Source organism: Motacilla alba, chromosome 4 (genome assembly GCF_015832195.1).
Source record: "Motacilla alba alba isolate MOTALB_02 chromosome 4, Motacilla_alba_V1.0_pri, whole genome shotgun sequence".
NCBI lineage: Eukaryota > Metazoa > Chordata > Aves > Passeriformes > Motacillidae > Motacilla > Motacilla alba.
The window spans coordinates 57,571,623-57,598,545 of record NC_052019.1 but is presented as its reverse complement, the minus strand read 5'-3'; the positions used below and the strand labels follow the sequence as shown (position 1 = coordinate 57,598,545).

General features: G+C 37.7%; 1 protein-coding gene across 2 annotated transcripts in view; it reads right to left on the bottom strand.

Moving 5' to 3' along the window:
• The window catches only part of ARHGAP10 (Rho GTPase activating protein 10), a 137,946-nt gene that overhangs the window by 27,909 nt on the left and 83,114 nt on the right, over window positions 1-26,923 (bottom strand). For both annotated transcript variants that reach the window (XM_038135804.1, XM_038135805.1), the window contains 5 exons: window positions 24,426-24,513; window positions 23,161-23,219; window positions 20,549-20,654; window positions 19,767-19,926; window positions 6,128-6,278 (listed from right to left, as the gene is read on the bottom strand). In XM_038135804.1, coding sequence (XP_037991732.1) covers window positions 6,128-6,278; window positions 19,767-19,926; window positions 20,549-20,654; window positions 23,161-23,219; window positions 24,426-24,513 — 564 coding nt within the window. The remainder of the gene's footprint in view (window positions 1-6,127; window positions 6,279-19,766; window positions 19,927-20,548; window positions 20,655-23,160; window positions 23,220-24,425; window positions 24,514-26,923) is intronic.

Here is a 26,923-nt window from a genome sequence, read left to right as displayed (position 1 = left end):
TCCCCTAAGAACACCTTCAATCTCCCTGCTGGTTCAGCAAGTCACAAAAACAGCTGGGAAGGAAAGAAGTGACAACATTGTAATTCACCTTGCACTAAGTGCAACTTTCAAAAGAAGAAAACAGAACATTAGAGAGAAAAAGAAGAGCAAATAGGACAAAGACTTCCAGAAGCTAACAGGCAAACAAGAAGACATTTTTTTCTGACCAAATGAAACACATTGATGAAGTGGGAGCAAAACAAGAAGAGGAATATTTTCTAACTTGCTTATCAGACTTCTAAAAAGTTCACCAACTCTCCCCTGCAAGATCTCTGCTATTCTTGTCACCAGTGAGAGAAGCAAGAGCATGTGAGGAAACCCCTAATTCAGTGCAATGCATGTTCTCATCCATAGGAAGGTGACTGAAGAGCTGAAGTCTTTCTTCTAATTCCATTCTTGTGTGCTGGGTGAAAGAATTTACTTTTACCAGTAAAGGTTGGCAGGGCACAGCTGGCATGTAGTAAAGATATGTCAGTGACTTCCATGCTCAGGATTAATGGCTTTTAGCATGCCAAATTGGCCTTCTTACAGCATTATCTGCCCTTGTATGTCTGTGTGCAGAAGGTAGAGAACTAGAGAGATGAAGGATTATTACAGGAGGTCAGAGATTTTCAATAACGTCTGGCCTTAAGGAAAGACTGACCTATTCTCCTGAACTCTCCCTGTTCCTTCTTTCAATTCAGATTCTAGTTTTAAGTCTATTCAAGTTCCCTTTCCCTGCCCCCTGACTCCTCTTGCATGCACGTGTGTGAACACATGGATGTGTTTACTTTGAACACTTCTACAGCCTCTAGATTTCATACACTGAAAACAGACAAGCACTGGCAATGAAACGAAGGCAATTCTCACACCAACCATGAAGATCTGATACACCTCATTCAACGAGACGAAAAAGTTAGATGTTTACTACATCATGACACAAACTTGATTTTTGCTAGCAGTGCAGTGCAGCGCAGCAAGCAGACTGTAGCAAAAAGATTACTCACAGCAATAAAATGGCCATATAATGTATATTGTGCATGCAAAATATGGACCAATTATTCCGTATCTCAAAAAAAAAAAAAAAGTACTTTCTATGGACCCAAAGCTCTCCAAGCAGAAGCCAACAACTCTCTGATAGGAAAGTAGGACCCGCAATTACATAAGGAAAGGCTTTACCTTCACTGGCAGTAGCTCAAAAAGATTTTTTAGTTTGTATAGCACACATCCTACTTGGAGCCAACAGGTGGGAAAAGCTGTGATGAATCACATAAACTTGCAGGAGCTACTCTTGCAGCAAGATGAAATACAAACTGTCTGAAATTTCACATGGCAAACAGCAGTCATCCTGATCTTCCTCTCATGACTAACATTGGTGCACTTATTTTGTGACAGCATAGCTGTGTTCTGCTCAGCTGTTAACAATAGCTTTGTAAGCAAGTGTTGCAGGGCCTTATGACTTTTTGATATGCCTATGTAGCTGCTTTTCTTTCCATTTCCCCTACTATGTGCCAGGTTACAGAAACACTTCCAAGCAGCAAATTCAGAAATAGAAAGAGTTCAAGGCCAGGTTTCACACCTGCAACCTTGCAGTTCCGAGCTGTTTCAGCCCTGAAGACCAGTCTCATTATAAGTCCAAGGCTTCCTCTAACATCCAGGTTTTCTGTTCAGTAATTCCAAATGAAGTTTATGATTTTTTACTTGTGTTTGGGGCAGGAAGGGATGGGGGGGAGTAGGGAGAGGGAATATTGCTATGTAGCCACTACACGTATCATATTTTACTCTGATAAAGTAATTTAAGTGAATGACATAGTAACTCATGCAAATTAATTTATCACCTAAATTAAGACAGTGTCCCACTCCAATCCCTGCAAAGAAATCAAGACCAGCTACTTCTATTTAACATTAACATACCATTCATAACTATGTGTCCTGAAATACTTCAAAGGGCAATAAAAGTTAGCACAAAGTTTTGAAGGGTTAAGTAGCAGTTCTAATTTCTATTTTTTTTCAAATTCTGCAGAAGAATCTGTTTTCTAAATCACTGTAAATATAGTATTTAATTTACAGCAGCAGCAGCAGTCTATCGAAAACAGCCCATATGATTCCAGAGTGGGGGGATAGGACACAAATGCCCTAAAAAAAAGAACAATGCAGCCCCCCTTTGACACTAATGTGCTATGTCCATGTATGTGCCAAGAAGAAATTTTGGCACCTAGAGAGTATTCAAATAGAATAAGACATCAGCAGGCCCTGTGGTTTAAGATGTATATTCTGGTTTGTTTAGAAAACAAGCTGTTCTGCAGTTGGACAAAGTGCTACACATGACCCATTTCTTGACTCCAGGTGTGACTTATGCAACTTGTGCTGATTCTCTGCTCATCCTGGATGGACTGCATTACACTGCCTACTTTACACAGGACTTTTCTTCCCACATTGTTCTAACAGCCCTGCAAAAATTGTTGAATAATCTCTAAGTCTCTGGCACTGAAAACAAACAAACAAGAAAAATCCCAAACCTGTTGCATTTGCTACAAGACAAGAAAGGTAAATTTAAAATTTAAATAAAATTGTAAGGAAACAAAATTTTAAATCTGCATTGCCCTCTAGGAGAAATGCAAACAGCAATCTCCTCTGATATATACTGACTGCCCAAATGGAAAATAAAGACCCAATGACATGTTTAGAACAGGATAAACAACTCCCAGTTCTAGCTAACAGTCTTTCCCTGCCTGCACAGAGACAGAGAGGCAATGAAAAGTCATTTGTACATAGCTGAGACTGTAAGTCACAGGAGTTTCTGCACTGCTATTCACTATAAAGTTCATTCAGATGGTGAGGCGGAAAGAAGAAAGCAATTTCCATAGATTAAAAAAAACCAAAACCAACAAAATAAAAAAATAAAAAATAAAAACCAAAAAAACCATAAAAAACCCAAAACCAAAAACAAAACCCACAAACCAGAAACAAAACCAACCCACCACCAAAAAACAAATCCCAAATCTTCATTTAGAAGGCTAAAAAACTCTGGAAATGGTCCTAATGTCAATCTCAGACAAATCTGCATTTTGCTGAAACAAGAACTTTGGGTCTAGGCCACATAGGAAAGTAGCTCAGAGTTCCCCATTAGGTCCAGTTCTACTTAAGAAACTAGGATGTCAAAAAACTTCCGAGTGAAAATTTAGTAACTGGCTTACCACAGAGCAAAGAAGAAAGAAGTTGAAAGAAAAACAGACAGCATCATCTGTGATTCAAGTTGGTCTTTCAGGAAACAAAGATCCTCACGGTAGTAAGTATAATCCTTGAATTGTTTGCAAATAGGTTTAATCATCTGATTGCCATGTACAAGGAAGGAAAATCTATGCACTATCAGAATTCAGTACAGCTAATTACTAGAAGGCAAAATAAAGATTTTTATCAAACGTAGTGTGTGTTCTTCAGCTATTATATCTATCAATATTTATACATCTCACAGCCCTTTCTGGGTGGTTGCTGCATACATTTTCTGTGCAGTCAAGAAGCTTCTCGACTGCAAACGTGCTTTTAAAAAGAAACCTGGCCCGAACCCTGCATTTCCAATTCAAGCAGTGGATTCTGAAGCCTGTTAACTCCCTGGAGCAGCTGATAGCTAAAGACTTGTTTCCGCTTTTCTAACAATTTCCTGGTTTGCATAACAATCCTAAAAGAAACACACTCAAGAAGTTTCGCAGCACAGAGAGATTTTGTCCCCGACATAGTTCTAGTTTCAAGGCATAGAGAATATTTATGTACAATTACCATAACTTTAGAGATATATTTGTCTACAAATATATTTACATATAAATATGTATCAGCTGCTTGTTTAAAACAAGATTATGATAATTTTGCCATATCCAGGAAATACAAAACACTGGCTTGTGCCTGGTGCTTAACTCATGCCATTGTGAATAAGGGGGGGCGGGGGGGAGGGAAGGGGTTTAATGTTTAATTTCCTGTTAAAAACACACACAGGATAAAATCTTCCAAAGAGCAGTTATAAAACATGCATTTGTTAGCCAAGAAACTAGGTAAATATGGAATGAAGCCCAGGCTCACTTCTATTCCTTCACCCCCTCTCCAAAGAAAAAAGCAACCAAAGGCCATGGAGTGTATTTGGAGGCATTGAGCTCTACTCAGGACTAGATAATTCATGAGCCTGGCTGATCCACACAGCCTGCAGCCACTGGGGCAGTGGCTCAGATCATGCAGTGACACAGCTGGGCTCGAGGCACTGCAGTGCTGCATGTGCATGGCACACATGCCCAAGAGCCATTGTCCCAACTACTGTCCACTGTCCTGACACAGCGGGCTGGCTGAACAAGGAAAAGAGCTATTAGCATGTGGCCAGCAGCTACCAACAGCCTGAGGATTCTGCTACCTTTGGCAGTGGCTTTACAGACCCCAGAGGGTATTTTTTCAGCAGTTACAAGGGGAAATGTTATTGCCAGATCCCACTGAAACTTCACCTGCAGCAGTTCAGCCTTCACTATGGTTTTAAATGTACCATGATGTATTAGGTTATTTTGCAGTTCAGCCCACTACAACTCCCAGACAAGCACCAAGGCTCTGCATGAAATGTAACAATTACAGCCTTTAACAATCTCAGCTCCTTGTCAAGATGCCCAAATCAGACAAGAATATGGACGGCATTTAGGCAAAACAGAATCCTTATAACAGTTTTCAACAGTAACACAGTATTTTTGGTTCTCAGAATAAAAACAACCCACAAAGTGCTTTTTGTCTGCAGTGTTTGGGTCAGAGTCAACTCCTCAGTGCACACCTTGCTCCATGGAGTTTGAGAAGCTGTGGTACTTCTTGGGTCCTGCTAGGGTTCACATTCAAAATTAGATGTGAACAGCTCTGTGAGTGGCTTCAGTTTAGCTTTGTTTTTCAGATGAGGATAAATTTATTATTGCAGATGTAGCTCAAGAGCTTTCTTAGCTTTTGGGAGCATATTATTCAAATTAACACATCTTAAGCTTTTTAAGCAGATACCCCTAAACATCTTCTAGTCAAGGCATTTAGTTTCACATCTGATGCAAGAAAAGACAAATAGAGATTTTGTATCTCTGGTGAATCAAATCTGATGGCAGGAATGCTGAATTTCTTGCTGACTCTTTGCAAAACTGGCTTTGGAACTATAAACAGTCCTGAGTTTATTTCTAAAAGCCGCATTTAACAGCTGTCATAGGTGTTTTTGTTCTTGCCTAATGAAACCAACCACTGTTAACCACTAATTTAGTGACAGTTCACCAGTGAATCTCTTACTACTGCATGATTCCAAAACCTTCCTGTTTATTTTGTTGTAACTGGACTTTGTGCCCTGATCCCATGGCTCTTCATGTGAAAAGACAATTGGCAAAAAACATTAGGAGAGAGAAAAGGAATAGGGTGGAGAAAAACTGTAACATAAAATGAGCCCTGACTTGCCTCCTCAGTACTGTATGTACCCCCAAGCAATGAAATTTCAGGAAAATGATTATGGTTCTGGCCAACAGTCAGAATACATAAGATGTTATTATGCACCCTTTGCCTCACTGTACGTTGCTACTGCAGACTCCACACAAAAGGAAGACTTTTTTTTCCATTGCTTTTCAGGGTAAGGCAAGTTGACAAGCATTTACAGCTAGTTACAGCAAGGTATTAAAGATTCAAGTGAAGTAGTGGTATTCTCCAGTGCAGTGGTGACCTGAGCCTTTAATCCAGATGAATTTAACTGTAAAGTGCATTAGCTCTTCTCATAAAAGATTTGCTTTAATTTTAGTTCTCTCTCCATTTATCTTATGGCTATGTAATCTTCCGTAGAGGTCAAAGAGATTTCCCCAAAGAAACAGGAGCTGCTTCTTTTTTAGAGAAGAAAAGCATATTTAAGGCAGTCCGTCCTACTTTTAAACATAAGTCACAGGACAGTACTCCCTGTTGTCCTCTCTCTGTAGCTCTCCTTGCTTCTTTGCATGTTCCAAAGCAATTAAACCAGCATGCATGTGCATCCACACATGTATACAAATGAAACATGAAACAAAAACACCTCCAGGAGACAGGATACACAGCCCATCTGATGCAAAGACTGAAATTATTACTAACATCTTACCATCATCCAACTCCAGGCAGAGATTGTAAACAGCCAGAGGCCTCTTAGTACGCTGTCCTTGTCTTCTTGACTGCCTTGGTGGGGCATTTGGAGGAGACACTGACATAGGGATTGGCTCAGGGAAAGTAGCATCAGGCAGGGTTTTGAAAATCTGCAATCAAGAACACAAAGGGTGTTAATTATTTATCGTGAAGAGCAACCTGTGCAATGCAACTGTAAACCATTATCAAACAACATTTGTTTTGGATTTCATTCAAAGCAGACAGGAGCCAAAAATCCATTCCTTCATGTTTGGGAGTATGCTGTGGGTTTTTAATGAGTGCTTTCAAAATAAATAAATAAATGAATGAATAAATAAATAAATAAATAAATAAATAAATAAAATATGGAAATAACCAATAGCACTGTCTATGCATTAACCAAGCTGCCAATCAGTTAATTCAAACACAAAACATTTGCAGCCACACTTACCAGCAAGAATGGAGGGGAAGGAGAAAATGAAAGATACTAACTTAGGAACCAGTAACCAAAATGCTTTGGAGCTTTAGCTAGAACCTGTATTTTTTTCCAGAATACCCATTTTAATTTTCAAACCTTGTGATGTTATTATATCAGCCATTTTAATTAAAGAAACACCACACTCTTGAAGAAAGCAAGGGGAAAATTTTGTGGGCAGGGGTTTTTAATGAGAAATACCATAGTAACAAACCATGTGAGAATTTATTCTGCTAACTATTATGTATCAAGACAATTTTATATTAAATACTGATATTCACAAACATGCATATAAAAAGGATTGCATTTGCTGTCATCATTTTCTCTTTTGAGTCATGACCATCAGCATATCACCACTCCACACAGAATACCATATCATTTCTCTCTGAATCAACCACAATACTGTACCTGATAGCACTTCAACTGTCACACGAAGGGGACAGTCTTACAGTGCTGACTTACTACTAGAGATTATCAGTGTGCTGGCATGTAATTTACCAGCAGCCTTCTACAAGTGATCATGGCATGAACAAATTGGCTTCATATGTATTTCAGCAAAGACAAAGCAGCAGATAAAGAAAAACACAAACAGGAGCTGTGTAAGAAAACTCCTGCATCTGTGCAGCACCTCACAGCAAGGCAAGACAGTGATATAACAAGATGTAATGAAACAGTGCATGATGTCCTTGTGCTCTGCAACTTTATAATATTTACTACAAAGACAAGTGGCAGAGGAGAGCTGTAATCAATATTTAAGGGGAAGCTTTTTTATAAAGTAGAAATTCATGCAGAAACTATAAAGGGACAACACAGATAAAACATTTTTGGATAGTAACAGCATGTGTCAGGTGCAGTATGACACTAAAAGCCAGACAGGTGAGAAATAATGCCATAAGCATCCTGTAGTAAGGCACTCAAAACACCATGTTAAAAGCATTAGAGACCCTAAATGCCATCATATCCTGGCCTGCTAACCCTGAATATTACCATGTAGGAAGAAGATGACCCAAGATCCCATGTATGCATTGACTTACAGCCATTTAATCATCACTTTTGTATTGGCAGGTAAAAGACTGTGCTGGTACAAAATAATCAAGAAAGGACATAGTCCATGAAAACAGTGGAGAAATTATCATATTCCCAAAACTGGGCAGCAGTGGGCCAGAAGCCCATGTATGGTGTGCACGGGAAACCTTCAGTGGAAACATTACTTTTCTTTCCAGTAAGTGAATGTTGCCATGGGGGAGGTAAAAATGCTCTAATTTGAAGTTCCCCATCCCAGCGTTAGGAAAACTGTCTCCCCCTCCTTCACATGCCTATGAACAAGGGACTACGAGAGAGCGCCAAAACAGCAACTCTCTAAAAACAAAATGTTTACAAAGAAGAGAGGAAGCCATCCAACCTCGTTCTCCCCAGTACAGACACAGCAGCACTCTCAGGGAGTGACAAAGCTCTAGTTGTGCTCAGAGCTCTAAAGCCATTTCTTAAAACATGATGCAAAATATAATAGTGAAATCTACCGTGCACCTCCATGGCACTTGGCAGTACCACACTGCCCCCTTATGTGTAAATACAAGGCTAGATTGAGCAGGTTTAGGGATAAATATTTGCTTCTGAAAAATTCAACGGTACCAAAACTTGAAATGCCATCTTTTCCACGGACTAAGCATTGTATTTGGGCTTCCTGGCAAACAACTCTCTGCCAAGAGGTTTCAGCATGTTGTTTCCTATGCCACATTCCACAACTGTGTTTATTTCTACAGCCTTATGCCCGGATCTCTGCTGAAAGTAGTGATGGTGAGAAGAACAAGTATTTCCCAGGAGTACTTCATAAGAGATGAGCTTTTTTGTATGCTTCTAGATGACTTGCACAGGTGGCAGTGTATTTGTTCAGTGTTTTTTACTTGTCTCTCACAAATATTGTAATATACTCTTCCAAAACTATTATCATGAGGAATTAGGAGTCACAAAGGAAAAAGACAAAAAGACTTTTTGCTCTTTAAAGTAGTTCACAGTTGTGTTCATCCCTACTTCGGTATCTTTTTAGGTCTTTTTGGTAGGAAAATAAAATCCAGCTCAACCCTAACTAGACGTTTTCCAGCAGCAGCAATCTCTTTCTGTTGCAGGCCAAAGCCTCAGCTCATACTACAGTTTTGCAAAGGAGAGCATCTGAAAAGCAAGCAGAACATCAACCTCTGCCTTCAGAAGTGCACACACAGCATTCAGCTTCTCTTTCTTGCTTTATTTTCACTTAAATAGACAAATGTGTTTCATCATGGCTTGGATATTTGTCTGCTGCCCTGACAGAAGTACTGCTGAGATGAGGGGATGGAGATCTGCTTTATTTAAGCTGTGGGGAGAAAAGTTGGTTTTGGTTTTATTCAAATTTGCTTCTAATCTTATTAACTATTTAAACATCACTGAAGATAAATGTTTCATGGCTAATAAAAGATGGCAGCTGTGAGTGACCTGTTGTCAGAAGCCCAATGCATGCACACAGAGGACTGAATTCAACATCACACACACACACACAATATGAGCACCTGAAATGGCCCCAGAGCGCTGTGTGCTGGCTGATTTGCACAAAAGCAAGTCAGCATGGGACCACAGGTGAGCAAGTTTAGGAGCACTGTCCTGCACTACAAGCAGCTGCTATCAGATGCATGGCAAGGCAGTCGCATATATCCAGCTGGAGGGAAACTCTCCCAAGGAAGAACAGATTGGAATGTGCTATTTAAGAGATGATTGTTTTGCTACTCAAGAAACATGCCCCTCTGAAGGTCAGATCTACCACTATCACTCATCTGGACTGCAGGAGTCACCACAGCTTAGACTAATTCCTGTAATAAGGACAAGAGTGAGGTATGCTCATTGAATTACGTCATTCTAGAAGCGATAAAAATATACTAAGCCAACCTCAAAATTTAAAGATTTCACAGTCACGTCCCAGTGTTAACACGGCTTTTGACACTGTGGTCAAACTGCATGAGATTTATAGACTATCAGTTCTCCACAATTTAGTTCTCAAAAGCACTGGCATCCTGCTATTGACCTACCTGGGAGTAAACTCTGAAGCTAAGTATAACAATTTACACTTGGGAGAAGACTAATACATGTAGCACTCAAAATTTTAATCCAGCAACAAATCCCACTGTTAGTCAGTCCCAGTTAGTCCACCATTGTAAATGCTTCTTTAGGTCTGATCTTATATGAAAGCAAAATTTCAAAGTGCGCACTGAAAGAACCCGAGGATGAATCTCCGAACCTGCAGTGTTGAAGTTACAACAGAAAAGATGAAACTCTGGTGGATCAATTTAAAACTCTTGTAAGTCTGACCTATTTCTCTCTCTATGTAGGAGTATAAAATAGATGCTTTACAAGCCTAAACAAACCACAAACCATCTTGGGCATACAGCACTAATAACAACTCTGTCTAGAGCAGTGAGCCCAAGATCATCCCTACATAGAACCATTCCAATTCCTAAATCTGGGTCCCAAAGTGTCTGTGGCAGCATTTCTTCAGAGTAATGAGCCAAATTTAACATGGCAGTAGCCCAAGCAATTTTGCCAGATTCCTCTTAATCTGCAACAACAGTGTTGGACTCTAGATTCTGAGCTCTTACGAGAGCCGATTTTAGATACTGAAAAAATCCACGGCTGGGAGGATTTACCTTGGCTTATTCCACAAGTTTATGACTAGATGTATAGCTGTACATGGAAATGTAGATTAGACTCTGCTGCTACAAGAGAATACTGATCTGTTCATTCTGGTCTCAAGCAGAACTAATTAATGAATTTCAGTATGTTTGCCAGGAATTACTTTAGGAAAAGACCCAGACATCAGGTCATCTCTGTCTGCTTTGTTTCACTGGGGTAATTAAAATTTCCTCTAAAAATCAGTGGGAAGCAAACAGCAAGGACAGAGTGGGGTGAAAAAGAGGGAAGAAAAAACTGGAGGCTTAGTAATAGAACTAATGAAGATAAACTTACAAGAAATCAGCTAAAAGCAGTGCCATGGTCTTGTTTCAAGAAAAAACCCCTATCACTCTCATAACACCAAACACCCAGAACATGCATCTATATCCTTGGAATACACAAAGACAAACCAGAGCACCAGAAGTCACTGTGTAATACAAAGGAAGCCAGAACATGCAAGGCTATTCCAAATTCTTTGGAATTCCACTAGTGGGATAGGCTTCACTACTACATTCATATATTTTGGAGAAGAATATTTCTCATGACAAGAACAACATGCATTCCTGTTTGGGCAATTTCCCTACAACACCAATTTGATTTGCCACTGTTAAATAAAAGATCCAAACCCAGACACTTCCACTAGTGTTCATTGAATAATATAAAACACTATCTAGTTAAGGCACATGTACTCCTCTCTCCCCTTACACATTTTATCCCTCTGGTACTCCTTGCATTTCCATGACAACTGGCTATCATATCTGCTGATCAAAGAATATTTTATACATTAGCAGTTAATGGGATAGTGCAAGAGGAGCTTATCACCATGGTCTTTCCTTGACTTGGCTTCTTTTTAATGTAAGGCAAGCCCAATTCAGGTTAAACCCAGCAATCTGCACAAAACCAAAAGTCATATATTTATATTAGAGACAAAAACACTAAAAAAAATGGCAACTGTCTTTGTGATTCACAGTGTGCTCTTACTCAGATTATTTTCAACATTTTTTTCCTCTTAGGATAACGAAGACAATGGTCACACCCTGCTTTTTGCCATTTTCTGAAGCCAAAGCAATGATGTCTTTTATGTCAAATTACAATTTTACTGTAGATATAAGCATTTCATAAATTGCACAGTGAAAATAAGCATCCTAAAACACTACTACAATAGTTCAGCCACTAAATATAACCACTAACCACTAATTGCACACTAATTGTAATCCATTTTTTTTAACAGTAAAAACCACATTCAATAACATGAAAAGTTCTAGGGTTTTTATTCCCTACTTGAAGGGATTACAGAAGCTAATTGGAGTTATTAAAAGTTTAATTGTGATAGAAGTTACAAAATATCAACTTCTACAGTGCTAGGACAAAAGTTTTATTTCAAAACTGATTTCTGCACCAATTCTAACAATTTTATAAAACTTCCAGAGTATTGAAACCTTTTTTAAAAATATCCTTTGTTATTGTAGTTTCTTACTGGTTCAAATTTTTACTTTATTATGGACAATGTTAGATCAATATGTTACATTCCAGGTTTTAGTGAAAATATCTATTTCTTTTTCTTGTCCACAAACACAATTCAATAAATAAAAACTACATGCACTAGGAGTTCTAGATATCTAAACAGAATATGTGTTCAGTGTGCAAAATGTGATTAAAATTGATTACTTCTAAAATTCATATTCAAAATTTTTAAATGTTTACAAAATTCTCCAAGAAAAACTATCAACAACTTCATCAGAATTCTTAAATAACTTACCTCCCAAATGTTACCATCATGTCCACTCCAATAAAGGTGTGCCTGCCTCAAATTAGCTATCCTGTCTTTTGTACTTCAACACTTATATACTGTGAAACATGATTTGCTGTGCACTGCTTTCTGTGAGATTGCACAAGATGCAGTTTTTCTGAGGCTTTAGATTTGGAGGCTCGAATTCCGCTACAAACCACAAAATACATTTATATATTATTCACAATCATTATATTGGGGAGTGGGGGGTAGAATCAGATCTAGAGCTGAAAACTACCTGTGGCTCAGTCCCTAGAGGGCCACCAACCAGAGACCATCAATAATGCTCTTGATGCTGCCTGGCACACACTGTTGAATTGCAGTGCAACAGTGGATGCAGCCTGGAAAGTAACCAGGTGTAAGTCAAAACAAGGAACAGGAATCATCCTTGGCTGTAAGCCAAACCACAAAGCTCTCTAAACAAATAAATTAAAATTGAATCCATCTAGGACAGCTTTTTCTTCATTGCAAAGACATAATTTGCTGAACCCATCTGCCTGGCAGCCGGACCACCCCTAACTAAATGAAATATTGCTTAGAGGGATATGTGGATGCTCTGAGTCTCAGTCTCCTTCTGACTGGAGTATCTGCTATCTCCTGGACAATCTGCAAACTACAAGAGTGACAAAAGAACCCAGGGAAGTTTCAGACAGACCTGATGTATCAGTAGACTCTAATAGTCACTCATCTGTCCTGATTGCCTTGAATTGCGTAGTTCAAGTTTTGGGATGTAAGGAAGAACCTAAAAAGCCTGCAAACACAACATTACAGTCTAGAGGACAGCTGCAAAGGAGGGGAAAAAAAAAAAGAAAGAAAACCATACCAAGGTTAAAAACGCATGTCCTTTGATCGCTGGTGAATTATGAGTTTGTTGAGTCAGCCTTTCTAAAAGTAGCACTCCTGATACAAAGACTGCAGCTTCCACCGTATCACATCGCGCTCCACCTTTTAACAATTCATGAGAAGAATGCTCCTGATGCAGCCCGATCACTGCTATCAACCAATCCATTTTAGCCATTGAGGGAAATGAGAGAGTTAACCACATACCAGGCTGGGAATACCTCCACATTTGTCCACTGCACCAGCAGGAACAGCAAGTTCACCTTCTCTTCTGTGCTCACCTACTCTAACTCACACCAAGGGGAGTATTCTAAAAAGGTTATCTTTCCCTGTTACACATAATAGCTATGTGTATCTTGTTTAGATACAGGAACTACTTAAAATAGCAGAGAAATGCCTTAAAATTAGAAGATTGAATAGTCAATCTAATTACCTTGATTTCTAAAATATTATACATTTCTCAAAGGAAAATAATGCAGAAGGAGAATATTTGCATGTATTTTCTTTTCCAAAGAGTGTGAGAAGTCCTAAGAAGATGAAAGATGGCACTTGGAAACCTAAGTCAAGACCCAGCAAAAACAAAAACTATAGCCAAACACAGCACAGGTACCTCCCCTTCATTTGTAATAAATACATAGATAGGTAAAAACATATATATGCATGTGCATATACACACAAAACCACCATATATATATATATATATGTATATATATATAATCTATATATACACACACATCTATTTTACTGCAGATTTTATGAACACATAACTGAGTATAAAAATCCACATTTTACCCCCTATCACACTGTCACCAAGCAAAGCATCAGAATGAGATGACAAGATCTTCAAGATTATTGCAAATGACATGGTTCCAACCCCAACCAACCTTGCAGCCTCACCAGCATTTTCTTTTTCACAGATATCCTTGCTGCCATTACAAGGATTTATACCATCATTATTTTTCAAGTATTTTCTGTTCATTGTTTTTGTTAAAATACATTCTTTACCTTGCATTATGACTATAGGCTCTTTGGAGATAAAGAATACGCTGTTCTATTGTATGTCTAAATGAAATATTGATGCTTTATTAGTGCAAGAAGCATGCACTTGAAAATATTGGAAATAAAAGTAATATCAGCTGACTGCCATGTATTTTTAATACAAAAATGTTTAATAGTTTGAAATACACCAGCCCTTCTGGTAAGGCAAAAGCTTACTAGAATTCCAAAGAGTACATGCAAAACACATTATGTCACACAGTTTCTGCATAAGAATTTACTTTTTAAACTTTTCCAAAGAGCAACAACTTTTCCCCTCTTCACATGCCTTGCAATATTTTACAGAATATTTTCTTTTACTAACAGGATTTTATTTAAGAACACCCATTTTGGCAGTCTCCATAAGGACTTCTCCCTTGCTTCCTCCTCCATACAGCACCATACATCAAGACTGAAGCAAATATTAGGCACTTGAATTCCACTCCTTTATCATCCTTTTTCTTCACTTACTTCAGAACATTGCTTGTGGGCAGCACAAGATGAGATCTCTATTACTTTGAAATTTTGTAGGAAGTAGAGGGAGGTTCCCCCAAATTAACTATAAATAAGGTAGACAAATCAAGAAGTCAGAAATCTATATGCTAATTCTATGTGCCATGTATTTGTAGTACAGCATCTCAGCAGGTCCCTTTGACCCCTGAGATCAGGACTTTTGTTTTGATTTTCTTTATTAATATAATATGATTTCTCATAGTACATGTTTTGTTTCTTTTGGACCAGTCTAGCAGAATACCAATCCAGGTATTGATCCAGACTGCTTCTAATATCATCAACTGCAGTCACAAACGTGAGTAGAGATTTGATATTCAGTCTTCTTACTATGCATAGACCACATTTGGAAAACTGAAGTCTTTAAAACAAAAGAAAACAAAAAAAAGCAGTCAATTTACCACCACATGGAAGGGCTTTATGCTATCTACAGGGCAGAGAAAGGATTTAAAGAGTTTGCTCACACTACAGTGGAACAAAAGAGCTGCTCTGACTCCTACTAGAACTTCTTTGTTGTGTCTGTTGCCCTTTCTGCTTGAGACTCAGCCAATGATTAAGGCATGTAATTAGAATTAAGTTCAGGAACAGTTTCAATGACACTTCTGATTAGTTACATGCTTCAAGTTCAGCACGTGCTGAATACCCTCTTGCATACCCTCACGTGTTTTTACCACACTTTAATGTCATTTTTCCTCCCTCTAAGTCTAAATGTTTTTGACTTGAAAAACATTCAGCTTGTGGAGGTTTCAAATTGCTGCACCACAGCAAACCACCACAATTACACTGCATTGCTTCTTGGTCCCCTTTTGCAGTCAAAGGCAAAGCAACAGGAAAGCTGAAACAAACCCTCTTCAGTAACTCTCATGTGTTAACCCTTCAAAAGATCTGCTCTGTTGTCAAAAAATAACCTTAAGTTTATGTGGTGGTGTGGCATTCCACCCTAAAGAATTTACCTGGAACAGAACTGCTGGATTGCCAAGGGGAGACTGTGCTGCTTCATGCTCTAAAACAAACTGACTTCACCCGCTTCCATTCCTTCTGTCTCACAAATATTGCATGTATTATGAGCTGTAATATGTTTTAAGACAAGATTTTTCAAGGATTACTACATGAAGTTGATGTTGGCTTAAGAGCTCAGTAGTATTAAATTCTTCTCTTCCTTTTCTAGTTTAAAAAAGAAATCATGAAAGTGCCGGAAGTATGAAAAAAAAAGTATTTCATTAAAAAAATTCCCCTTAAAACTATTTTGAACATATCAAAGCTAAGCCAAAGACATTTTGTCTAAAATATGTAAAATATTTCCCTTTTATAGAAAGACTGATAGAGAAAAGGTATCTGCCCTATATATAGGAAACACTGAGCTTTTCAGCTTGAGTGTCATTGAGATAATGTTGCCCACAGGTTGCTTGAATTTAAGAAAAGTATCTTTTACAAAGCCTATTCCCCTTCCTCAGATTCTGGTCTTCCAGTCTCCAGAAGGAACTTCTAGGCTAGCTCCTCACTTTTTTCCTTCTAATTTTCTTTCACTGTAATCTTCATCTTCTTTCTGTTTTTATAATCTTGCTATTTGTACTCACTATTCTTTCCTCCCCCATATGCTGGTTTAAATATTCCAGTCCCACTGAGATTTTTATTCCAACCTCCTCCTTCATCTTCTTTCATTTCTTAGACTTTTTTTATCCTGATGCCTTTTTTTTCCTTCTTAAAATAATGTTCAGGGAATTGAGAAACCAAAATGGTTCACATTACCACTGAGGCGTCTCTAAATGGCAAATAAACAAGCCCTTCAAATAGTGACATTCACTCCAACAACATACACTATATACACTATAACAAAAAGGAAGATAAACATGTGCATCCTTTTCATGACGCCGTGGCATGAACCACCCTTCTTCCTCACCACAAGTCAGAGAAAAGACCAGAAGAGCTAAAATGTCCAAAATTTCCAATCTGTTAAGCCCATGGGAAGAAAAACTAATTGAAACCTTTGAAACTCATTTGGAGGAGGCAAAGAAGAGAAATCAAAACCTTTTTTTTGGAGCCAAGTTGACTACGACTTGTCATTAGATGATTACCTAAAGGCCAAGATTGCTCCAGGCACTGTACAAGCACATCTGCAGTCAGCTCCTGAGCTTGTTACCTCAAAGCAAAATAAACATAATGATGAGACACAAACATGAATTTCATGATGCTTCTTTAGTGAAGGGAAAAATACAGGACACAAAATCTGGCTATCCTTTCCCTATTTGGCTGTCCTTCCCCTATAGGCATAGGACAGAAGCTAAGCAAGAAATTTTATGGGTCTAATTATCCTCTGGATTGTCCTTGCTTCCACAGCAGGTGGTTCTGACGGTCCTGAGTAAAATATCTCAGCTTGGGTCTAGTTTTTGTCCTTTTCTTTCAAAGCAGAGATCTGCTTGTGCAGCTCACCTTCTAAGTGGGCAGTGTGAAATACTCTGCCTGATAGAGACCTGCCTAGAACTGACAAAAGCTAAACAACTGATGCTCTTCTAGCCCTTCCTACTCTTAATCATTGTGCAATTCTAATGCCATTTAAGCTACACAACAGGCTGTATGGTCCAGCTTCAGTGTTCCAATCTCAGCATTCTGCAAAACATCCCCTCCTCAACACACTGTAATTGGTTCACAGACATGAATAGGATGTACATACACAGCCTGTAAACAAGGTGGAAGTGGCACTGACTGGTTTCTAGCCAGGAGGATGTACATATCAACAAAGCTTAAAAAAAAAACCACCCAAAAATAAACAACAAAACCAGCTTATTCACTAGGCATGATACTCTTAGCTTAGGGCAAGTCATTGTGTTCAGGTTCCCACACAGTCACTGCACAGAAATTCTCTAATTAGAACAAAAAGTGATGATACTGGAATGACTGCACCAGGATTTCAAAGCCAGTAACCCAATTATGTCTCCTAAAAATGAACAGTGACTCTCGTTCAATAAAGCTATCCACAAAAAACACACAATGGGAATTGATGGCATTTAAAAATATTTGAGGAATCCTAACCATTTTTTACCGTTCTGTCTACCAGGTTTCTGTATTTATACCAGAAATGCTGATGGCTCCTGCTTCTACAGCTGGAAAGTTTGTTGGTCATTTCCTTTGCTACAGGGGAAAAGAAATGCCTCTCTGCAGAGTACCAGAGCTGGAAATTACATATGCACTGAGTGTGAAGGGTCAGTGCACCTCCATCTTGACTCCATCACTCTTCTACAATTCCAAACTTCGCTCCTATCAGCAGAAGCTGCTTAAAAATTAGCAGAGTCGGAGTAGTGGCTAAATGAAATATTTTAAAATATTTTAACCCACAGCTGGTGATGTTTCCTAGGACTTCACCAGGGCTATAAATAAAAACATCTAATGCTAGACTCTCAGAAAGTCTGACATGCATAGAAATTTAAAATCACATCATAAAATGAACATTAGACTGGCAATGACCTTGCTTGCCTTTAAAAGTAGGTCCTAAACGAAGAAATGCCACTTGTAGAAGCAGCATACTCAGTTTGACAACAAAATTTTTGTAATGCCTCAACACACCTCTCCATTGCCTTTGTTATAAACACACAGAGGTCACACTTGGGGCTGCCTTCCATTTTGGAAGCAGGTCTAGAATGGGAGAGGCTGCTGCAGGCAGACCACTGATGACAAGTTCACTGTTAGAATTGGCAGTGAAATAACAGAAATCCCTTAAAAAAATTATACCCTTCTCGTTCTAAAGGCGGCATAAAACCAAGAAATTATGGAAAATGATGCAGTATTATACTGATGTACTTTCCATTCCTCGCTTCTCCACATTTTCAGAGGAGCAAGAAAGGCCACTAATGTTTCAAATGTAAAACTGATGTCCAGTTTTAAGAGACATATGACTCAGCTGGCATAAGAATAAGATGGTGCTAATCTGTGGTGATTTGAATAAACACAACTTAACCTCCACATGTTATTAAAACATCCTGGCTCTGCTTGCTCTCTCTCAACTTCCTTTAATTTGTGTGGTCACCTCAATAGCTTTAAAATCATGAGCTCAACAGCAAGGTTTACTTTCATTTCTAAGATCCAAAATTAATACCATGGCTTACAGCTCTTGGAATATTTATTGCTTAGAACTTGAGCCACATGTGCAGCCCAGTATTTTTCCAACAGAACAATATCATATCTGCTCAGTGTGCGTGTGAGGACAGCATTACACCCTAAGTCAACTAAGCCAACAAAACCCACCATGTGGACACAGCTATGCCAACAGCAGCTTTGCCCAGCCTGTATCAATCAGGGAGGGAGCATAATGACATTGTCAGAAAAGCCTGAGACATATATTATTTAGAGTAGATAACACTTGACTTAAATAGCCAATTTCAACACTGTTAACCTTTAAAGGAAATAACAATTTCAATGCTCTGAGTGCTTAAGAAAGGAGAGAGGAAAAAGCACATCTTGGGATTTTTCCAAAGCTTTTTTTTTTGACAGTATGAATTAGGGAGATGCTGTCCATCTCTCAGTACAAAGTACCTTAAACATCCAGTTAAAAAAGTCAACTTAGACACAAGGGACTCCCAAAGGAGTACCCAAATAAGGAGACAAGTAAATTACTTTCTTGTTGTTTTTATTTTTAATTTTAGATCCCAGATTACAGGCAGCGATATCTTGAAAGGTACCGTGTACATGTAAGGCACTCTAGAAACTGGCAACTTTAGTAACAGCAGCAACAACAATTTCTATTTTCAGTACTACCTAAAATACAAAGGCTTAAAATAATACTCATTCAGCTGAAAACAAAGGAAGTGTTAATACCTGGCTCTCTCCTAATGCTTTTTACACATAAAATTTAGTGTACTGTAAAGTCTTCTTTATTACACTGGGAACTCTGAGATAAAATGAAGACATAAAACAATGAATTCAGTTCATTGGCCAAAGTACTTGATGGACGAGCTAGAAACTGAACCCAGGCTTTCTCTTTTCTCATTTTGTATCACTTTTGCTCAGAAAAAAAGCAAATGCAAAAATCATAATGCAAATCTACTGGTGTACTATGGACACAGAAGCACTACCATGAAACATGCATTCGGAAATGTCAGTTCACCTATGAACAGGAATGATTAACAAGGATAAATAACCAAAAGCATACTGTGTATAGAGAATATTCTTTAGAATTAAACTACTAGTTTAATGGCATGCCTAATTCCATGCTTAACCACATTAAGGCTAGCAAATTGTTTAAGACAATGCTCAGAAATGTGAAAAAGTAGGAAAACTTACCTTCTCGTGATTTTCTATCAGGATTTCAACGACAATATTCTGAAACTTCAGGTCCATGATGGCTGCTACAGTTTCCTCCTGTGGCCTCATTAAGGTTGGTCCAAATACTACGCCTAGGTTTGCCACAGTCATTAGATTCTTCTTGGCATGCTTTGAAACACTTTTTGAAAAGAATTGAAGGAAAAAACAGGAAATGGGTTATGAAAAATTTCCATTACTGCTGGAAACTGCAGTCTACGAATGAAAACACTACATTTCCTTATCCTACGTTTTAGAAGTTTGTTTTGTGCAAAGTTTCTTCAAATAAAGTCTTACTAGATTCTGGAAAACTGAAAAGCCATTCTTCCACTGGCAACTTAAAAACAAAACCAGTCTCTTACTGAACTTAAATATATAAAATGTGCTTAGCCTTGCACCAGGGCAAGTGTGAAACCAACTTAAATTTGCTAACAGATCTCCACTATTCCCTCTGCCAGAATTTGCGAAAAGAAAGTATAATGTTCCCTTTCTCACTTCAATCAAACTCTCAGCTGCTGGCAGGACTGCTAAAGTAAATACTTCTATGGCTTCATTAACGTCTTAGATTTCTGCCTTTCCCGCCAAAATATGCACAGCGTGAGTCAAATGTCTTGTCTGCTTTTGCACGTTTGGTTCTTGGGGTTGACGATGACAGCATCAAAATGGGCTTTGGCTCCAGCCACACTTCACTAAAGCCCTTTGCAGTTAAAGAAAGGTAAAGAGAAGAATGCTGGCAAGGTAGGAAAGCAGGTCATAGCACTCACTTCGCTAAATGTTTCACCAAAATCTCCAGCATCTCTTTGTTCTTTTCTGGGAGTTTGTGGACCAAGAAGTGAACAGCATTGACTCGAGACTCTGGACTCCCACTTTCTATGGGATACAGAAATAAATATCTCAAAAAAATTAAAATAAAATAAGATCCACAGAAACACAAACCTCCTCCCACCCCATCATGGAAACATACTGCACACACTTCACTTCACCACTTATGCATCTCCAAACATAGCAACACTGAACATATGTGCTTGTTTTCACAAGTAATATTGTTCTAGAATTATCAACTTATTTACTTATTTTGAGAACTTGTCTTTCAATCCACCTGCAAAAGGATGCCTTTGTTCATCTATTTTTAAAGTCTGATAGATGCAGTTATTTTTTTGCTGCATTGGACTCATGTGCTTAGAAATACACTGCAAGGTGAGCAGTGATGTTACTGAGTGCCACAGAGAGCAACTGTTTTCCACTTTAGCATCATTAACTGATTGTCCTCATGACTAGAATTCAGTTTTGTTGGTACTGTGCACCTAATGATACTGCATTTAGGCTACGTTGCACTGGAAACTGCATGCAGATCCAAATGCTTAGAAAACCTAATGACCTCTGAAGACACAGAGGAATAAACATGCAAAAAGACCTACAGAGAATACTATGACCAAGGTTCTGAATAACAACAGCATCTCTAGTACAGTACAGAAATATAGATAAGCAAAGAGCTTTTATTTTTTTCTGTTGCATATCAAATCGAATAATTTTGGCCCCTACAGGTTTCACTGTACACAGATGAAAACAAGAACCTGTGAAAGATGAAAATAAACCATCCTCCTTCTTCATATTGCATTAAATCACAAAATTACATCTCTGTAGTGGTTATAATGAGAGGAATGGAGGCATTTCTATTGCCTATAATAATACTTACTAGAAAGTGCAGGATGAGAAAAATTTAGACATTATTCTAAAGGCAAGAAATTTTGACTTGAGGACCACTGATCAGGTCCCATTTCTCTCTAAGGCAACTGTGATTGCTAAGTGTATTTTCAATAAAATACCACAATTTCTTCAGATTCTTCAGTGCATATAGCTTCAAAATTTTTTTTTCCTTTGCATATTGCTGTAGATTTTAGGCTGTATTTCATTCTTTTGCAGTGAATACCTCTGCACAGACTGCAAGAAAAAAGGCTACCAAAAAGCAAAATGTTTAATTTCTAGTGAGCTACTCAAAATTATCATGGAAAAAATAGGCCTTCTTTAAAGTCAGACTATTTTGTGTATATGTGAAATCACAAATTCTAATTAAACAATGGCTAAACAATTTAATTACAAGATACAGTCAAAGCTCATATAATTTCAATCTATACTGATATGCATAAAGAAAACAGAATTGAAGGAAAACCTTTTAATTTTAGCTCCTCCTCCAATGGTTTCAGGGAAAAGGATACTCCATGCTATTTCCAGTGTTAGTTTTTTATAGCCAACATAGGAAACAACACCAACTACCTATTTTTGAGCATACTGTAACTCAGCTCTGCAATGTCAATTGAATTTCCCTCCCCAGAACCAACTCCTTTACTAAGCTGTTCCCTACTTATGAACACTGTACTATCTCAAACATGTAACTTAAACTGAATTCCTTTACTGAAAGAGACTATGATATAAAGAAAAATAAAGTGAGGAAACTTCTGGCAAAACTTCAGAAGTAGAGAAATTATTTTAACACTTTCCAATACAAATGTGAAGACTCACCACATAGGTAAGGATGTCAAATTTTGTTTAAGCACTTGCCTGCTAGCATGTGCTTTGGCAATGAATTTCCTGAGCTAATTCTCATTTTGAATTAAGGACCAGAAGAAAACACATTCTGCAGTCCTGGAAAGTCATTATAGCAATCTGAAGATAATAAAGCAATTGTCTCAAAGTTTATTTTAATTTTGCTTTCCACAGTTTGCCAGACATGCTACAGGCTGGAAAGAAAATCAGTTAAATATCTGTTTGATACTTTGCCAAAAATTTTCTTACACTGTTTCCCTCTATCCTCTTCCAAAAAATTCCATGTACACTAGATACCATACAACTGAGCTACAAATGCTGTTGTGTCTTCTCCAAGTCTGTATTTGAACTGCCACAGTGTAATCTAGCCTGCTCTTTCCTTTCTTCTAATACTTGAGGAACATTCAAGCCAGCCTACACACAGAGCTAGCAAGGCACTGAAAACAAGGGTCAGGCAGCTGTGCTTTAAGAACTCAGATGAATGTACTTTCTTTTGCTAAGCTTCATACTCTTTATAAATGGAAGGCAAAAAAAAAATAGATTAAGTAGATGCTTATCATTATGCAATTAAGATAATAAGAATAAATGTTTACATTGGCTATCCAAAAGTCTTTCCATAAAAGTAAAAACTGTGCTAGGCAGTCATATTATATGTGACACACACTGGAACTAAATACTGATTAAAACATATTCTTAAATCATTTATTATTTCTTGTTCCTGTATTTTTACTGGGATGAAGCATTTTTCTGGAATTGCATTTGCACAGTGCTCTTGAGGTCACAACAGCACAATAACAAAAGATTTCTATTTGAACTACAGTCATGTATTTACTGGCAGGAACGATGAATTCTCCATGCAACTCGTATGTCATCAGTGGTTCTGGAAGGCTTCTGAAAAACAAGGATGATATAATAAATTTAACTGTATTTTCTTCTAGCTGCATTTACTCTAATCAGGAAGCCTTTTTAACATTCAGCAGCATAATCCTCATACTGGAAGCAACCATTGTTACAAAGGCCCTTGAATTCAATGAATTCTAGAACAAAAGGAAAACTTTGTATTATCAGGAAAATAAGACTAAATGCATCTGTTCACCTTCCATAAGCTGAAGTGATGTCTCTATCATAGGAAACCTTTCCAGTTTCAACACCAAGACTGTACACAAATACTGTGCAATTCATTCTTTATTAGCACTTTTTAAATGCTAAGAATGACAAGTCAATGCCTTACTGGAAACACATTAAGGTCTCACAACAACCACCACCACTGGAGTTAAAACCATTTATTATATTGGCTTTACTGATGCTCATGAAATACTGCATATCTGAGTAAACACTCAGATGGGAAATACTGTAGGAGAGAAATACTTTACCATGTACACTTATGCTTTTTTTTTTTAAATACTTTTCTATACTATGTAAGAGTTGCATCCTTATGATATTTCTGCAGCACTCATTGAAAGTGGTCATAAAAATATTTTATTTAATAAAAATAGCAGATTAAAAGTACAGTGTTTATGTTACACTACAAGAGATGCACAAAAGTGTGACATCTTATGTTCTTAGGCAATTTAGTAAAATAGCTTTATTAGGAATTGGCAAAGCCATTTGAATAGCAAACATATTTTAAATTCTTATTTTAAAATTTTGATACTCAAAATATTATTACTATTGCACACAGAACATCAGAGCAAGGGTCAGAAGGAAAAGAGGAAAATCTTAAAAATTTTACAGCCTTCTTCCTTTTCATTCCACCACACAAACACAAAAAGGAAACAAATTTTAATAATCTTAGCCAACTTTCAGTAATGATTCTCAGCAAGTTTAGTAACACTTCAGGTTTCTGAACCATCAGTGAAATGCTTCTGTGTCTAACACCAAAGTGTTTGGGAGCTTGTCTCATATGAACATGAGTATTAGTGTTGCTGAAGTATTTTGCTTCCCCCAAAACAAATAACAAACATGGTATTTGTACAAAATGAGCTCCTATTCCAAAACATAGCAAAACTTAACTAGTGCAGCTTAACATACTGCATAGGAGAACTAAAAAAAAGAACTTATAGTCTAAAAAACCAAATAAACAAGAGACAGCCTTACCGCAGATACTGCTTCATAGCACTCGTAATTGTCTTCACTTCCCAATCTACAGAGTTTTCCAGGTCAACTTCATTGCAGGTTTTTGAATCTAGAAAATAACCAGAAAGAGAAAAGGGACATGAAAAAAGGGAATTCTAAATCAGTAGAAGTTACCTGAACAGCAACACATTGACTTTCAACACTACGTGTTTGCTCACATGAGCACAGAAGCAATGTCCTTTTTATTATTATTCAGCTATATGAAGAAGACCAAATATCCAAATCTGTTTATAAATTCCATTTTCATATTTTGTTTTTAAAACTATTTACTGCTGGTTTTTTTTTTCTTTAATGAAGGATTAAAAACCACCCTCATGTAAAAAGATCTCTATAGCAATTGAAATTTTCACACCTCTAATTAAACAGAGACGTTCACAAACACAGAAAGATGTACAAAAACAGTTTAGGGAAAAAAGACCCTCTAAGAAGAATATATCTTTTACTCTTTTCTTTCTTATTTAAAGTGATAAATTCTTTCCATAGTTTTTCTTGTAAACTGTTGATGAGAACAGTTAAAGGGCAGCATGACCCTCTGCATTGTGTGAGAACGTTTAAGAGGTGCTTCCAAAGTGGGAAAAGAAGTCTTTGCTGAATGTTTGCCTTACTCGATCAGTTTTAGCCACTAGACAAGAAATACTTGTTTGCTTGACCATTTGTCAGGACCACAGAACTCCCACCTTCTCCCAGGTTAGTTGGGAGAGCCTTGGAACAAGACAGACCAAACCAAAAGGTTTGTCTGACTGACCCATCAGGTTGAAGACTTTTTGATAGATTGGAACAACACAGCACACTGGAACATTTTGCAATCAAAAAAAAACCCTTTTGGCCTCAAAACAGGAAGCCATAGCTAGCTGACACAAGAACAGATCACATATATATGGCCAGCCTAGCCCTATGTGTTTGCTGACTTTCCTGTTATTATTTACTGTTACATGTTTCCATCAGTCACTGCAGTGGCTGATGCAGATTACGTGTGGACCGGTTCATAGAATTCAGAATTCATTTGTTACTTGGCTTGTCAGACAAATGACAGACACATTTAAAAAATTGAATTAGGATCCCTGATTAAAGGTGCAGTCCTTTTACCGGGACTAAATAATTTTGTTCTAAAAGCTGTGCCAAGCAATTATTTCTGTAACTGAATATTCTCCCTCATTATATCAATTATTTAAATCTCATTTTAAAATACAGGTCAGATAACATTTTCTAGCAAACTGTTACTAGCCAACCACCACCAAAATACTCAGAATTGTCTCAAATATAAGGTTCTTTTTTTTTTTTTTTTTAGTATGCTAGCTGTTGCCATGTTCAAATTCTCTTTTTTGAGAAGAAAATTTGTCTCCTGAATTAATTAAATAAAAAACTGCCATCACATCAGAAGATACAAAATCTATGGGGGTTTTGTTACTAAATCACTATGTAATATCCAGTTTTTAAATAGCTGCTTCATAATCATCAACCTCCTTTACATTCAAAGTATGCACTCTGTTCATTGAAATTCGTTGATGAATTTTGGGAGGAAAACAACAGGCGTCTGAATTCCAAAGCAAGCCTCTTAAAATAAAAAATAGAAAGTATTGTTGAAACATTTCATTATCTCTTGGAGAAAAAAAAAAAAAAAAAGAAACAGCCCTGCTACAAACCTCTGGTTTGATTGCAGAAGCCATCAAGATTTAAAGACATTTTCTTCATTTTTAGTTTGGCATTTGCTTTACACTGCTCTGTGCCCTACAACCCAATAGATTTCACTATTCTTGCTCCATTCTCCCTCTCTACTTCAAACATCCCTTTTCAGTAAGAACTGGAACTTCAACCAAATCTTAAGAAATATTATTCTAGCTTTTTTTTCATGCTACTTGTTCATGTAACAGCCAAAGTGCACTCAAGGGCAACCTTATGCCTGTAAAACTAACTGTGCATTTTTAAGAAACAGCTTTTGACAGATCAGCTCTAAATTATAGGCAAATTTTTCTGACAATGAGGGAGCCAGAGTTTATAAAAACTGTCCAGTTCACCAAGTTGGTTAGGAGGAGATTCACTCTACTTTCATATGTAATATGCCCACTGCAGATGTGCATGTATACCGCTGTAGATGTGCATGTCATCTACTGTACAGAAATTAACACGGAAAATTCCACGCCATTGTTTTGAAACTTGTTCATTTTGGGAAGGCAGAAGTACCTGAAAGCTTCCTGCTACACGTAATATCTGGTATTTTTCACACCAGATAGCATCAGAAATCAAACCTGAACTCATCAGCAGGAACTGCAAGTGCTCAGCAGTCCCTTCCCACAGGCAATGGTCCATCTGAAAGCTGATCCATGCAGTGGCTTGTACAAAATCTATGTAACAGCTTGTAGGGAATAAGCCACGTCAGATCTATAACGCCAACCATCGATGAAACAGGAACTGGGCCCTGATGCACTTCCAGAACTGAGACTCCTGACAGTTCATACTGC